The sequence below is a fragment of the Lactuca serriola genome, chromosome 5, assembly GCF_051521515.1.
Source record: "Lactuca serriola cultivar US96UC23 chromosome 5, Lser_US96UC23_V15, whole genome shotgun sequence".
In the NCBI taxonomy this organism is placed as follows: Eukaryota; Viridiplantae; Streptophyta; class Magnoliopsida; order Asterales; family Asteraceae; genus Lactuca; species Lactuca serriola.
Genome location: NC_136412.1, coordinates 350,334,959 through 350,351,321, shown reverse-complemented (window position 1 = coordinate 350,351,321; position 16,363 = coordinate 350,334,959). Strand labels below are relative to the sequence as shown.

The window sequence follows — 16,363 nt, the reverse complement described above, 5'->3', positions numbered from 1 at the left end:
ACCCTCACCCCTATCACAAGTACCTGTGAAGGGTGACTTTGTCATTTTTCCAAGTAAACAAGACTCGCAACTATCATCTGACTTGAGGTCAAATAATTCCAAGACTCCAACCTTTTGGAGTTGGCCTATGCGCTTCTTGTTAACATGTCCAAGACGACAATGCCACAAGGATGCTTTATCCAAGCTATCAGAAGAATCAATATACAACACATTATTTCCTAGATTGTCTACAACATTCACGGCTCCATATACACCATCACAAGGTATTGCTTTAAAGTAAAATACATCATTGTAATAAACATTAATAGCACCATTTTTATTATCAAATGAAAATGTAAAACCTTGTTTGTACAAGCCATGAAAAGAAATAATATTTCTCGCCATTTCGGGCGAGTAACAACACTTATTCAAATCTAACATTAACCCATTATTAAGCAATAAAGAATAAACTCTTATCTTGGTAACAGGTGATGCTTTCCTGTTGCCCATGACTAAGTTTATCTTCTTGTGCTCCACTTACTCACTTCTTCTTAGTGCCTGCAAATCAGTACAAATGTGAATACCACACCCTGTATCAAGCACCCAAGAATTAGCATTAGATGAGTTGTTAGACAATATTGTGTAAATACCTGCATGGGTGGGTTTAACCTTCCCATCTTTTACATCTTGCAGATATTTGGCGCTGCTTCGCTTGAAGTGTCCCTTATCTTGGCAATAGAAGCACTGTGCTTCCTTTGGGTTCGAAGAAAGAGTAATGGGACCTTTCTTTGTCCCACTTGAAGAGGAAACATCAAGAGTCTTACCCTTGGTACCCTTTGAAGGGCTTTTCCTCTTCTTACCCTTCCCTTGCCCAATTGCAAGAACAGGGGCTGTTAAAGGAGAAGAAGTAGCAACCGCTTTACCCTTAAGGCCATTTTCAGCTGTCCTTAAGAGTCCTTGAAGTTTGCTAAGTGTGACTTCCTCCTTGTTCATATGATAAGTCATACGAAACTGATCATAACTTGGAGGTAAGGAATGGAGAATGATGTCAATCGCCAATTCCTCAGGGAAGTGAACATTGAGCTTTAGCAACCGGTCAACGAACCTCTGAATCTTCTGCAAGTGACCGGTGATGGGTTCACCATCCTTCATCCTTGCATTTATCATGGAGGAAATGATTTCATACCTCTCTTGACGCGCGCTTTGATGGTACCTTTCCATCAGATCTAGGTGCATCTCATAGGGGTAGAAATCTTCATAAGATTTTTGGAGTTCCGGAGTCATTGTGGCCATCATGATGCAGGACACCTTGGTGGCATCCTTCTCATGCGCAATGAACTCCGCAAGCTCTTCTGGAGTAGCAGTGGCTTCATTAACAACCTTAAGCTCCCTATCAAGGACATATTCTTTGTACTCATAGCGGGTAATCATCCTGATGTTTCTGATCCACTCATTAAAGTTCGATCCATCAAAGATGACCTTACCACACAAGTTCGTTAGGGAAAAGGAGCTTGTAGGGTTTAAGCTAGCAGCGTTATTGGAAGACATCTGGAATAGAAGGAAGATAATTTTCATTAGATTAAGAGTCCTTAATAAGTCACCCAAATGAAATATTAAGGCTAGGATCCAACAAACTATTTATAGGTGGAAGAGGGATGCCGTAATCCACACTATAAAATATTTGAAGGTAGGTAAATGACGATTTACCAATTTCCACCATAAGACGAAATGTTTTATTATTAGGTTTTATTGGTTTCGAAACTCCTAGATCTTTTGAGATACATTGAACTTTTCAATGGCATGTTTGAATATCGAATGTGCCCTCTCAAGTTTGTGACTAGGATGCCGAGGATCATAAACAAGGTGTGAATAACCATACAAATTGACTTGGTACCCTTAACAATATTACCTAATCGATGTGCCGGTTAACCACACACGCTCCACCGATCTATAATAAAGTCAAGTTACCCTTTTCCACTCTTACTAGACCATGTTAGTGTGTCGGTTAACCACACACGCTCCACTAACGACTTGGTAAGGTACAAAGTGTAATTTTATGGGCTAGCACCAATTTCACATTTTCCTAAAATAACTAAGATTAGGAATTTATAATGTATAGTTACTTTATAATTCATTATACTTTTAATGAGAATTTAAAGTCATATCCTACCCGTTCGGCTAACGACCCTCCACCGATCAAGGAAGCGGTGGGTGAGAGTGGACACCCATTAAGTCACCATTTTATAGGCAACAACCTTATACCCCCCTTATAGACCGGCTTCGTGAATGAGGCCTACTAACGGTAAGAATGACATATTCTTATACATATCTATATAATGAAATTATAATAATAGTATAAGTGTTGATTTTTAAACTTTTTAAAAATCTAAGGTTTAATTTGGAATTAAAGTATTAGAGTGTAAGACTTTTCAAATTCCAAAACTTGAAGGAAAGAATTGAAACTATTCCAAGTCTCTTCAATTTGTAACTTATGAGTTTTAATGGTTCATAAAAATGAAGACTCTTCATTTTATGAAACCTCTTTAGTTCTTTAATCACAATTAAAAGAAGTGACTTTTGGTTATCCATAACTTGAGGACAAGTTATGGACACCATCAATACAATTAAGATCAAGAATTAAACACACATGGAGGTTACACATAATTCCTATGATCTTCTAAAAACTCATAAGAACACAAATTCATGTCAAGCAATTTCAAGAAATCATATGAACATATATAATACTTTGAAATTGTTAAAAGTCATGTAAAATGGATTAACATAATCATTATCATTTTGAAAAACAGATTTTACAAGTCCAAAACAGATTGGGATAATGATTTTAATCCATTTCCAGCAACAAAAACTCGAAAAATCTGCCCAGCTCGATCCTACTCGGCGAGTGCATTATCCTACTCGGCGAGTAGGATGAATTTGTTCATGGACTCGGCGAGTACAGTCGTCAGAATGCAGAATTTTCGATTTTCAAGCAGTTTTGCATCAAGTATACAGAAAACAATCCTAGGCTCTGATACCACTGATGTGTTTTGAGCATTCTAACACTTCCTAAGTGTACATGCAACCCTAATAACCTTGAATCTATGTTTTCTCTATATACATGCAAATTTCTTTTTCAAGGTTATTTTCTAACTAGCATGGCATGGGGAATATATGAAACATAAAAACTAGTAGAAATACATACCTTGTTGTTGCTTGGATTCCTTCAAGACTTTGTGAGCCTAGCACCCCAAATGTTGTGCCTCAAATGCTTCACACAACACCACAAAAACTTGGAATAACTTGAGAGAATACTTCTAGCACTTATAATCGGTTATGCTCTCTCTCTAGTAACCTTACTAGGTCCGATTTCACTAGCCAAAGGGTTCCTTTTATAGTGGTGTCATAATTAGGGTTTCATTAAGAAGACCCATAATTGTCATGACTCTTCATTTCTCATGACCCATGGGTTTGTAACTCCCATGGACTATCCATGGAGCTCCAAATGGTTACATCCATAACCCATAAACCATGGATCATTAATCCACCATAAAAGAATTGATGATTGTCATAATCAACCCTATCTATTTAATTAGTGTCACTTTGATCACCAAATTAATACTAGATTAATACTTGATCAATACTAATTAAATAACACTATTATTAATATATTAGAACTTATAATATATTAATAATCATAAGTGCCATATTCTCTCATTTAGTCTATCCAAGTATTGCAATGCCATGCAACCCAATGGACCATGCCGGGTCGGATCAAGTACATACCAAATAAAGTTATGGACTTAGACACTATATCCAACACTTGATTGTCCACAGATACAGACTTGTAACACATCTCGTACCTCAGAAGATACTCATGTTAAGCTGGATACGTTTGGAACTCCATTTTTTTATCTCATGTTGTTTAGGAGCCTTGCTAGGGCTCTTCAGTACCTCACGTTCACTCGCCCAAACATAGCCTTCACAGTTCAGTAGATATGTCTATTCATGCATGATCCCTGAGAGCCACATCTTCATTCTCTCAAATGCATTTTGTGTTACCTCCGAGGTACTGTTGATCATGGTATTCAGCTACATGTCTCCCCCACTCGTAATCTCGTTACTTACTTTGATGCAGATTGTGGGGTTGTCGTGGTACACGTCACTCTAAATTCGGTTATTATGTTTTCTTAGGAAGCAACATTATATATATTTGTTGTCAAAATGCCAGGCAATCATCTCTCACTTGAATGTTGAAGTTGAATATCGAGGTGTGGCTTACACTGTTGCTGAAACATCATGGCCTCATAATCTTCTTAGAGAACTTCATTTTTCGCCTTCTAAAGCCACGGTTGTCTACTGTGATAATATGAGTGTTGTGTACATGTCTACAAATCCTTTTCAACACCAATGCACCAAACATATTGAGATTGATATTCACTTTGTCCGTAACAAAGTCGTCATTAGAGATATTCACGTTTCACATGTCCCTACTACATCTTAGTATGATGACATCTTGACAAAAGGCCTCCCTTCTACTTTGTTTATTGACTTCAGATCCAGTCTAAACGTCCGATTTCTTCCTCCTGTTACGATCGAGGAGAGGATGTTAGTATATATTTATGTATTGTGCTTGTGTATATATATAGGTTAGCCCATTGATAGTCCAAGGCTTTTTGTATTTACTCTTTATGTATGTGTATATATTGGCATATGTTAATGAAAGATACATATGAGTTTGATAATGTTAATAAATAAAGGAAGTTTTTGCACAATATCAATGGTATAAAAATTAAGACTCGTGAAAATCATATTGTCAATCATCAAAAAAGACAAAGTATAAGGAACTCAAGAAAATCAGGCTGTGAGATTGTTTACTCTATATACGGAATGGAGAAAGGTCTATTCAAAACATCTAAACATATATATATATATATATATATATATATATATATATATATATATATATATATATGAGCTCAAAATTTATAGATTTTCTAATTTGATGATGATGAAGACTAGAAATTAGATATGGTGACTATTCATGAAGCTAGATTTAAAGATGAAGAGTATCCATCCTGGAAACTCCTTTTGCATTGTATTTTTTGAGCATCCTCTAAGAACATACACATATTCCATACTCTGCATTGTTATTTTATGCTTTTAGTTCCATTTTGATTTTTTGCACACCCCTAATAATTAGCAAATGGATAAGGAAGTGGTAAGGATCTTTTCATTCAAACGTCAACATACAATGGTATTTATACAAGATATATACAAGCACATGATCCTAAACTACCAAAAGTCCTTTTAAGTTATATATGATGACTGGTTAATTAAATTTTTAGGCTAAAACTCTTATAACATAATATCTAATTCTTTGTTTTTTATTTAAGCCCAATAACGGTCACTTACCATACAATTCAAAGAATAAACACTAATATATTTCTTTCCATATTTTCCCAAACCATTAATTGAATGAACCTAATCCTTATTTTTAGGATGTTACATTATTGAACGAAAATGAGAGTTCCAGTTACACCATGACTTGTATGCGACGACCTATTACTAGAATCTTCGATTTAGATGGAGTTCACAATGTTTTCAAGTATCCCGTGAAGAATCAAGAGAGATGAAAGGTGTTGAATTGAATTTGGCTGATGACTTTGATAGTGAAAACACATACAATAATGAGATGATATCCGTATTATTTTATTTGGATAAATTTTAAGACTTACAATATTTTAGTCTTTAGGTTGATTGACATTAGTTATCCCTATTTCAGTTTATTTGCACTTGTATATTGTTTTTTACGATTTATATAATATTTTATAGGACTAATATCACTAAAGTCCCATGTTTTTGGCACTAAATTGAGAAAAGCCCTGAATTTAATTTTTTGTTGACTGTGGACATGAGATTTTCGTGGAATTATGGCAAAAGGGAAAAGGTGCTGGTTTCACCAGTTTCAACAGGTTACAAAACTTAGTCGAATGTTGGAGGTAGTTGTTAGCTAGGTTTTTTTTTCATTCGTCTCTCCAACGTCAAACCAAAAAAAGATGGTAAGCTCCTCCAACATGCACACACAAGGGTACAGAGAATAGGCTTTAAGGAATTGTTGGTCTGAAGATTTGACATGCGAGTGACCGAGTGTGATAAACCTGCGACATTCTCGATCTCCAAAATTGTCAATAATCCATGGAGGAAATTCAGGGGGTGTCCAAACTATTAAATAATATCAAGTTTCCTACTTATTTTTGTGGTCTTGTTGAACCAGTATGAAGAAGTGGTTGTCGTGCAGGACTCCAAAAAAATGCGAATTTTTTTATGGCTTGATCCACCACTGCCAAACACATACTACAAGGAAACGATGTGGAAGTTCCATATGGATTTGGAGGAGGCTAAGAATAATAAAGCATTTGAAATGGAGATTTTGAAGCTTTCGAAGGTGGCCAAAAACAACAAAGCAATTCAAGTAGATATTTTAAACATGTTGAAAGTGGTGCTACTTATGATGGTCATGCTTTTGGTGGTGGTGATTCTGATTGGGTTTATGGTACACAATGTTGCGGTTAGAGCATTGTGACATTGTAGGCATTAGTTAGGTTCGGGTGGAATGAAGGTAGTAGTTTAGGTGTAAGGGTATTTTTTTCAAGTTAGACAGTAAGTTGATGAATGTGTTAGGCATGGTAATATTTTGGTATTGTAAGAGATGACAATGATAACAACTTATTATGTCTTAATGATAACAATGTATTAAGTCCTTTAATATATACATATGTATAAAAATAACCAAATCTTGAAAATTTAATAGCAACCTACTTACCAAACTAAACAAAACATGGAAGGTAACAACAATTATAGTGATCAAGGCATATATATTGATAAGTTAACAATCATACCATGTCGTTTACAAAGCTTCCCAAATATCAATGTCAGTTAACAGCCCCAAAAGGGGAATGTACTTTACAAAGCTTCCCACAAACCACTACCATACCATGTAACCTAATTAGAACCAAACTTCCAATTCTACCAAACATTATGGACAGGAATTGGAAGCTTGTTACCAAAAGACAAGTGTACCAAAAGTATATGTTTACAAAAAGGGCAACCTATTTACTAATGCCCATTCTACCCATTCATTCCTTAAATACAACTTCTTAATCTAAAATCCAAGGGATTTTGGAAGAACCACCACCATCAGCATCTTCGACTATTTTCATGAACTTCAGTTTCCTAATTCTTTTAGAGGGAGTCCTCTTTTTCTCCAAATGGAAATCGTAAGAACCAGGACCCAAGGGTATCACTCTTGCTCCAACCTCTCTTTCTTCAAATTCTTCTTTCTCAACCTCTATGTCTTAAACTCATTCTTCCTCAACTTCTTCTTCCTCAGCCTCTCTTTCTTCAATCTCTCTTTCCTAAACATCTCATTTCTGAACATCTCTTTTATCAACATTTGTTTCCTCAACTTCTCCATAAACCTACAATATAGCAGGCTAGTTAGTAAAGCTATGATATGAAAGCCAAAACTAATGTAACAACGCATACCTCTTTCATAGCAACCACTGCATCGACATGTGTATATCCAGACAACAACAACTCCTTCAATTTCTTCTTCCTTAGCCTCTCTTTCTTCAATCTCTCTTTCCTAAACATCTCTTTTCTAAACATCTCTTTCATCAACATCTGTTTCCTCAACTTCTCTATAAACCTATAATATGGCAGGCTAGTTAGTAAAGCTACAATATGAAAGCCAAAACTAATGTAACAACACATACCTCTTTCATAGCAACCACTGCATCAGCATGTGTACACCCTGACAGCAACAACTCCTTTAAAGTAACTCTTTCGTTCACCTTCACCTACTTGTCATTCTCTTGTTCATGAATATCTTCATTTGCTAGACTCATACGTTGCTTACCATTAATGTAACATCCCCCTCTGGCACGTATCACAATATTGTCCACTTTGGGCCACTCGGCACGAGGACTTCCGAGGGGGTTAACCATCTCGGTACTACTCCCACCTGAGCACGCTTAACCGCAGAGTTCTTATGGGATCTGCTACCCTCACGGATTTAAAACGCGTTGTGACAAGGAAGGTATCCACACCCCTTATAAGGGGTGTGGATACCTTCCTTAACACAACATGTTTTAAAGTAGTGAGGGCAGCAGATCCTATAAGAACTGTGCAGTTAAGTGTGCTCGGGCGAGAGTAGTACTGGGATGGGTGACCCCCTGGGAAGTCCTCGTGCCGAGTGGCCCAAAGCGGACAATATTGTGATACGTTCCAGAGGGGATATTATGAATGGTATTAGAGCTGGCACACATGTCGATGTGTTCGACGGGGACGTCGAACCCTATAATGGGGGGGTGAAGGTGGGTTGCACCTAATCCTACATTGGCTTGGAAGGAGAACGAAACATTTCCTTATAAGGGGTGTGGATACCTTCCTTACCACAACGTGTTTTAAAGCCATAAGGGTAGCAGATCCTATAAGAACACTGCTAACGAAACATTTCCTTATAAGGGGTGTGGATACCTTCCTTGACACAACACATTTTAAAGTTGTAAGGGTAGTAGCAGATCCTATAAGAACACTGCAGTTAAGCAGAGAACGAAACATTTTCTTATAAGGTGTGTAGATACCTTCCTTACCACAACGCGTTTTAAAGCCGTAAGGGTAGCAAATCCTATAAGAACGTTGCTAACGAAACATTTCCTTATAAGGGGTGTGGATAGATTCCTTGACACAATGCATTTTAAAGTCGTAAGAGTAGTAGCAGATCCTATAAGAACGCTGCAATTAAGCGTGCTCGGTCAGGAGTAGTACCGGGATGGGTGACCCCTTGGGAAGTCCTCGTGTCGAGTAGCCCAAAGCGGACAATATTGTGATACATTCTAGAGGGGGATGTTACAAATGGTATAATATCTAGGGCACGAGTCGATGTGTTCGACGGGGACGTCGAAACCTATAATGGGGAGTGAAGGCGGCCAAGTTAGCTGCACCTGATCCCACATCGGATGGGAAGGAGAACTAAGCATTCCTTAAAAAGGGGTGTGGATACCTTCTCTATCACAACGCCTTTTAAAGGCGTGAGGGCAGCAGATCCCATAATAACTATGCGGTTTAGTGCGCCCGGGCGAGAACAATTCAGGGATGGGTGACCCCCTGGGAAGTTTTTGCGTCAGGAGCCCAAAGCGGACAATATTGTGATATGTGCCAGAGGGGGATGTTACAAATGGTATGAGAGTTGGGGCACGGGTCGACGTGTTTGACGAGGACGTCGAACCGTATAATGGGGGTGAAGGTGGGTTGCACCTGATCCCACATCGGCTTGGAAGGAGAACGAAACATTTCCTTATAAGGGGCATGGATACCTTCCTTGACACAACGCGTTTTAAAGCCGTAAGGGTAGCAGATCCTATAAGAACTCAGCAGTTAGTACCGGGTTGGGTGACCCCTTGGGAATTCCTTGTGCCGAGTAGCCCAAATCGGATAATATTGTGATACGTGCCACAGGGGGATGTTACAATTAGGTTTATGGGTGAAAAGATCATCAAAATTAGCATCACAGGTTAAGGATACATCCTCATTTGCTTGACTCTTATGTTGCTTCCTATTAGGTGTTTTCTTTGGTGTTTTGTTCCTTGATCTAGAAACTTTAGTTTTCCCTCCTATATTTGCCATCATCTTATTCCTTTTCATAGGACTAACAGCAGGACCACCATCTTGATCACCAGATTCTGAAACAGGGGAGGAGCAACATCCCTTCTTTGTATAGCAGGCCCAACTATAGGGAATTTGTTAAAGATAGGTTAGCCTCCCCCATCTTTCCTAGGTCTTCCAATCTTCCTTTTTGGGATAGGGGACTTGGGTACCTCATCATTTGTACATGAAATCTTATTATGCCCAATCTGTTGGCACTTTCCACACCTCACGGTCCTAGGAACCTTTAACCTTTGTGAGGGGTGTTTGGCATCTTGTGATTCAGATGCATGCTTCACTCTCTTTAGTTTGGGTCTTCCAGGCATCTTTCTAACTGGGGGTAGTAATGGTTTAATAAACTCAATCCTTGGCCATAAGTTGCTTCCACCTACAGGTTGTATGTTCTGATTGTATGTTGCAATATATTTGTCCTTTTGGAAACAAGAAGGAAGAAATTGGCTTGGATCTTTGTGGATATAGTTGATTTCAGCTTGACTATGCACACATGGTATACCAGACAACATCCACAAGTTGCAGGTGCAAGTGTGAGTAGCTAAATCAACCTTTTATCCATTGTAGCCATACCTAGTCTCAAATACATCACCATCACTTGGCAGCACTGTCCACAACCTACACACATAACAAAGTGTACATATAAACAATAAATACATAATGCATTTGGATACATGCCCATAAAAAATTATCTTACCTCATATCTTTCCCAAATTCATCAATATTCAGTTGTATGTTAGGCCCACAATTACCCCTCCATTTGACTACCTCTTGACCTTGATGATAAAACATTTTCATAAGGATAATCCTTATTTCCTCAAGCATTGTAGGTAGAGGCTTATTTCTTATTTCTTTGATCATGTCATTGAAACATTCTGTGACCCCATTCTCTACCGCTTCACAAGCATACCTATGAGAAAAGAAGGCTTTGCACCAGGTTTCAGGTTTCCTTGCCATAAGATAGGTGTATCATGTTTCTGTTATCTTCTTTATCTTCTCCATTGTAGCAAAAAAAATCCCCTTCCACTATACTCATAACAGCTTCTCAGAACAAATTCTTTCGATCTAAATTAGCAGATTTCTTCCTAAAGTTTGTAAAGATGTGTCTAGTACATTGTCTGTGCTCAACATGGGGGAGTATGTCTGCCACAGCCTGTAGAAGTCCCTATAATTAACAAACAAACACAGCACATGTAAAAATTAATGAGTGTTACATAGAAATATATATTGTATACTATTTATATGTTTTTGGTACCTTGTGTTGGTATGAGATAACAACCAGTCCATTGCCAGCACCAAGATCCAAATCAGCAACCAAATTCTCAATGAACCAGGTCCAATTGTCCTTATTCTCAACATTCACAACTGCCTATGCTATTGGGTAGACATGCTTGTCTGCATCCCTCCCAATAGCAGTTAAAATCTCCCACTTTACCTCCCCCTTCAAGAAACTACCATCTAGTCCTATTACCCTTTTACATCCTCTATTCCATCCATCTCTGAAAGCCTTGAATCCAACATAACACCACTTGAAATAGTTACACCCCAGATTACTTTCTACCCCCACCAAGCAAGTTGTACCCGGATTACTTAACCTAACTGTAGCTCTTGCTCTTTGGCACTGCCCAACAGATACACTCACTAAAAACCTTTGTAGCACATTTGCTTACATCTCTAGCAATGTCATTTTGGGCTTCATGATTACATCTTTCAGGTAGTGTTTGGCTAACCAATTGCTAGTAATTAGGGAACCAAAGTGATAATTCCTAGCACACAGATGAATTTCATTAGAAAATTTAATCTGGAATGTCCTTTCATTGTACTTCCATCCAGCTGCAACCCTAAATGGACACTGTATTTTTTTGTTGTCATTGCTTCCACTAGCACACTTAGTTATAACCCTCACTCTATCACTTTTTTCAAAATAAAGTTGGTATCCTCCATGGACTGCATAGTTAGTTAAAGAAAACATGAGTTGACCCGGTGATTCATAATAGTCTCCTAATCGGGGCCTCATCTATTTCCAGTCAACATTGGGATCATGCGCCCTATACTCGACACCAACATCTTCATCGTCCTCATCTAAGTGGGCATGCTCATTTTGTTGGACACCAGGAATGTCTCCATCATCTACCATTCCATCAATACTCCTCCTTAATATGTTTTCTTCACACAATAAGTTAACAAAATGATCATCACATAGTTTTGAGGGGGCTTTGAAAGTTTCTTCAGAAAAATCCAAGAAGCTAAAATCAAATGTATCATCATCATCATCAGAGTCTGGAAGGTATGTCTTCTCAGGGAGCTTAGGCCCCTTAGGCTTCTTAGTTCCAGAAGTAGAAGCCATATGTTTCATTTAAAAAAGAAAAAAGAAAACAGCAACTTGTTAGTTCAAACTTGGAACTCCATACTCCATAGACGAAGATAACCACCCTAAGAATCATCAATTTCTTATTTCCATACACATACCTTTCTACTCCACCTTACTTCACCAACGATTTTGGAGCTTCAAATCGCGAAATTGGGGACTGTGAAACCCTTCTCAGCATCAAACACTTCTCAAATGCATGAAACCCTTTATCAGTGATGGCTAGGGAATAAGTTAGTGGTGACCGGATAGAACAGGTTACCTGCTCGTCACCGGGTATTAAGTCTCAAGTGATAATTCCACGAAAATATTGTGTCTACAGTCAACGAAAAAAATAAAATCAGAGCTTTATCCAATTTAGTGGTAAAAATATAGGATTTTTATGATATTACACCTATTTTATATTTATTCCACTGCGAGACAGTTTTCTGTAATTTTAAACTTTGGCTATTACAGTTAGATGTTTTATACATGTCTCGAGCTATATATACTAGATCTAATTTATACAAAAGTTAAATGTCTTCTTCAATCTTTGAGTTCTTATTTCGCAGTATGGTCTAAGAAATTACCAAAATATTTCATGCTCTCAGTTTTTAAATTATTTTATTAGAGCATCCACACTAAGAGAGTATTTTCACAAAAAAATTTGGTAATTTTTAAGCCATGTAATCGCCAAATCACCGATCCAAAAAGCTTTATAATCACTCACTCATTATAGGACTTTTCACGTAGTTTTTATGGTCCCACAACATCAATCAAAGAAAAATATATAGATATGTGACATAGATATATGAATATAATAATATTAAACTGTAAAAAAAAAAATTCTAATCATAGAGCTAGCTAATTAGCAAGCTCATTGAAAAAGTTTGGTTTTGAAAAAGCTCTCCCTATAGCTTATTAAAATGTCCAGAGTTTTTTATTTGAAAAGTCTCTAAAAAAAAGCTCCTATTATGGATGCTCTTAGTTTGGTTTTTGTTTTTCTGCACACTCCTAACAATTAGTTCAAGGGATGCTACAAAAAACAATTATATTCTGTGATATTGAAGTCTGATAAGAACATCTCAAACCATTTTTGTGATGATGAACAGTAGTGCACCAAATTCAGTGAGTTACTGAGTTACAACTTACAACTTTCAATTCACCCGATATATTTATTGGTAACATTAACATTTAATTGATGAGATAGCAAACACAAAACAAATTCATATATGCATATTATATATGTGTAAAGTGTAAACCTAACTACACCAAAGACTATCAACCATATCGGCTACCTGTTCCATCTAAAAAACGATCTGTATGCCAGCCTTTTGCCTTTAGTTGAGACACCAATTCAGGCATCATCACATTCATCTTTTCATACGCATCTTCCATCTTTTCAACCTCCTGATCTGCATATGCCGCCACCAACCACCCTCTTAATGCATCTTCACCACTCGCATTTTGCTCCAACACCATATCCGTCCACCTGTTTTCAAAACTCAAAACAAATTTCTCATCTGGAAAAATCTCTTTCACTTGTTTAAGTCTTGAAGGCTTCATAGCCTTATGCAAATCTCTCCCCACTTTCACATTTCCAGCTTCTTTTATCACTCTCCTTGGATACACAAGATCTTCCCTGTTCCTCAAGTCTGCAGGACTTGACACCTTTCCTGTCTGAATCATAAATATAAGATTTTTGGTGTGTATTTTGAATATTTGACTAATAATCAACCTTTATGAAATCTTCTATGATCATTGCAGTTCTCTGTGGATTTAATGTGTTGATAGGAGCAGTTCGCATTTGTTCACATGTACTGTAAACATGTATCAGAGAAAGGAAAGACCCAACAACCATCTACAAAAAAAAGATTAAAGATTTAAATACCCAAAAGAGAATAACATTTTCAATGTGTTTGCAAGTTATAAAAGGTTGTACCTTTCCTTGCATTGATGAACAAACAGTAGAAACTAACTGAATCCCTGCACCCAATCCAAGAACATTAAACACAGTAGAAATCGCTTCTCCTTTTGCATACAAGTCACTAAGATTCCCCTCTTTTGCAAATGAAGAATAAATTGCCAATCTTGTAGCCCTAGCAGCAACCATGGCCATTCCCTGTTAAATTACAAAAAAAGGTTTTATAATGTAAAGTCTTACAAGGAAAATGATTTAATCACCAGTTTAGTATTTAGTATTTACCTTTGCAAAATTTCCAAGTCCAGCCATTTCAAGAAACAGTTGTGGACATAATGGGGAAAGAACTTCCAAACCAGTGCCAAAGTCGTATAACATATCAGCTACAAATCAAAAGGTCCATAAAAATCCATCTAAAACAGAATTTTAATGATAATTTAAAACAAAAATAGGAAGGATTCAAAGTTCAAACCAAAAATTCTCCATCGTTTGGGCTCAGAATCCATTCTTGCACCTAATTTGCTGCACATTAGCTTTCCCACATGTTGCATTCCATCCTTAAGTATCTGTTTGACACCAATTGAATCAAGTAAATGTTTTCAGAAGCAGATTTGGTTCATTTACGTAAAATTGCTGCATATTGGAATTTGTTAAAAGCTCTTTCTTACCCAACTGGCTGCGGTTGCTTGTGCTGGTGTAGGTCTTAATCCTGCAGCGTATAACAGTGACTGCAAAGGAATAGGATCAATCAATAAACCCTAATTTGAACTTGTGATGATTCTAATTTTTAAGTAACACAAGAAGACCTGAGTTGATAAGACGGATAATGCTGAACTGGAGAAGTGTTGTAATGCTCGAAATTGTGTGTATCTAAGATACCCTTCATTGACACTGCATTAGGTTTTAATTTCATGAGAAATGACACTTCGATTAACAGTTTATTGAGAGAGAGAGAGAGAGAGAACTCGATATGATATGAAATTGTGTCTTATGAACTCGCCTATATGGATAACCCGAAGGGAGAAAAGTATTGACAAGAGACTCGGAGATTTTGTGGATAACTGGTCTTGAATCATTCAGCACCTTCACCTAATGAAGAAACACCCAACTGATTCAGTTATCGAATTCAAGAAACACCCAACTGAACTTAATTGTAGGAATGACAGCAGGTGATGAGAATTTAATAAGAATTGGAGATTCCAAAATCGAGCAAACCATAAATTTTTGGAATTATGAGTAGCATTTAGTCGAACACGTAAAGGAAGGGGATAAATAAAAATACTAACGGAGAGTTGGCCGTCGGGATGAAATTCAAAGCGGCGAGAGACGGTGTCTGAGGTCTCGGTCCAGGAGACAGAGACAGAGACAGAGACGGGGACTACTTCCGGCGACGGATTTCCCGCTTCTTTCTCTAGAAGTTTGAACTTTTCCTGTCATCAAAATGTGAACAACCGCCATATGTATAAAAAAAAAAGGGAAATTTTGATTAAAGCGGGGACATACCGGAAAATTCATGGCATGCAAGAAGAGAAAATTTTTCTGCCGCCGGCAGCTATCGAATTAGATTTCGCCACCCGTGAACTCGGCCTTTAGTAGATACTAGATAGAACAGAACTACTGCATGGAACAGAACACGGACCTTTTTCAAATGAGCGTTTGGTGGGACAAAATCAGGTATTCATCAAGTCGACTGATTTTAGAAATTTAGTCCCATATAAAAACTAAAAAGGATGGAACACGCTGGGCCAGGAAACCTAAAAGGGTGGAACACGCTGACATAAAACATTTGACAAAAATTTTTATTTTTTATTTTTAATTTAATACTGTAGTTCTTTTGTGTTTTGATTTTTGAATTTGGCCTTCTTGGTGTGTTTTGTTTTTATAGTTTAACTTATAACCCGTGGATCATGGGGAGGAAATGTAAAATTAATTTTAATTAAATTATATGGTTAATCTCAAAATATATCTTATTTTTTGTTATTTTTTTAGATTAAATCTTAAATTTATTTTTTGTTTTGGAAAAAATAAACTTGTATTTTTCATTTTATTTTAGTCCGTTTTTTGTCAAAAAAAATTGTAAACTAAGTAGTATTATATGATAGAAACAAAAATTTTGTAAACTAAAATTTAATAATAATAATTTATTATGTTAAAAAAAGGTTGTAAATGTATTTATGATTGAAAGTAAACTAATATAATTTTTGATAATTATTTAAAGATATAAAAAGTAATTACATGTGTAAAAAGTTATTGGGAAAAAATACATTATGCTGGTATATTAAGTATAGGGACTAAATTCAAACTTCAAATAAGAAACATGCAATTGGATTAGATGAGATGTATGAATATTTAATGTTTGCAAACAAAACTGAGAAGCAAAATAGTAGATTGTGGATCAT

General features: G+C 36.8%; 1 protein-coding gene across 1 annotated transcript; it reads right to left on the bottom strand.

Annotated features, from left to right (window-relative positions):
* Positions 1–13,198: 13,198 nt before the first annotated feature.
* LOC145055559 (protein root UVB sensitive 2, chloroplastic-like) lies at positions 13,199–15,664 on the bottom strand. The gene is made up of 10 exons (XM_079003923.1): positions 15,468–15,664; positions 15,251–15,394; positions 14,965–15,053; positions 14,771–14,855; positions 14,633–14,692; positions 14,437–14,530; positions 14,250–14,347; positions 13,986–14,165; positions 13,782–13,904; positions 13,199–13,723 (listed from the first exon to the last, which is right to left on the bottom strand). Exons 1-10 carry the CDS (start codon positions 15,477–15,479, stop codon positions 13,325–13,327), a joined length of 1,284 nt encoding a protein of 427 aa, XP_078860049.1. The 5' UTR covers positions 15,480–15,664; the 3' UTR covers positions 13,199–13,324.
* Between the last annotated feature and the right edge of the window lie 699 nt (positions 15,665–16,363).

What these genes read in the sequence shown, in the direction of transcription:
- LOC145055559 (XM_079003923.1), bottom strand. An exon ending in ATCCCGACGGCCAACTCTCC is followed by an intron (nt 15,054 to 15,250) that starts GTTAGTATTTTT and finishes TTTCTTCATTAG; the next exon opens with GTGAAGGTGCTGAATGATTC. An exon ending in TATCCGTCTTATCAACTCAG is followed by an intron (nt 14,693 to 14,770) that starts GTCTTCTTGTGT and finishes ATTCCTTTGCAG; the next exon opens with TCACTGTTATACGCTGCAGG.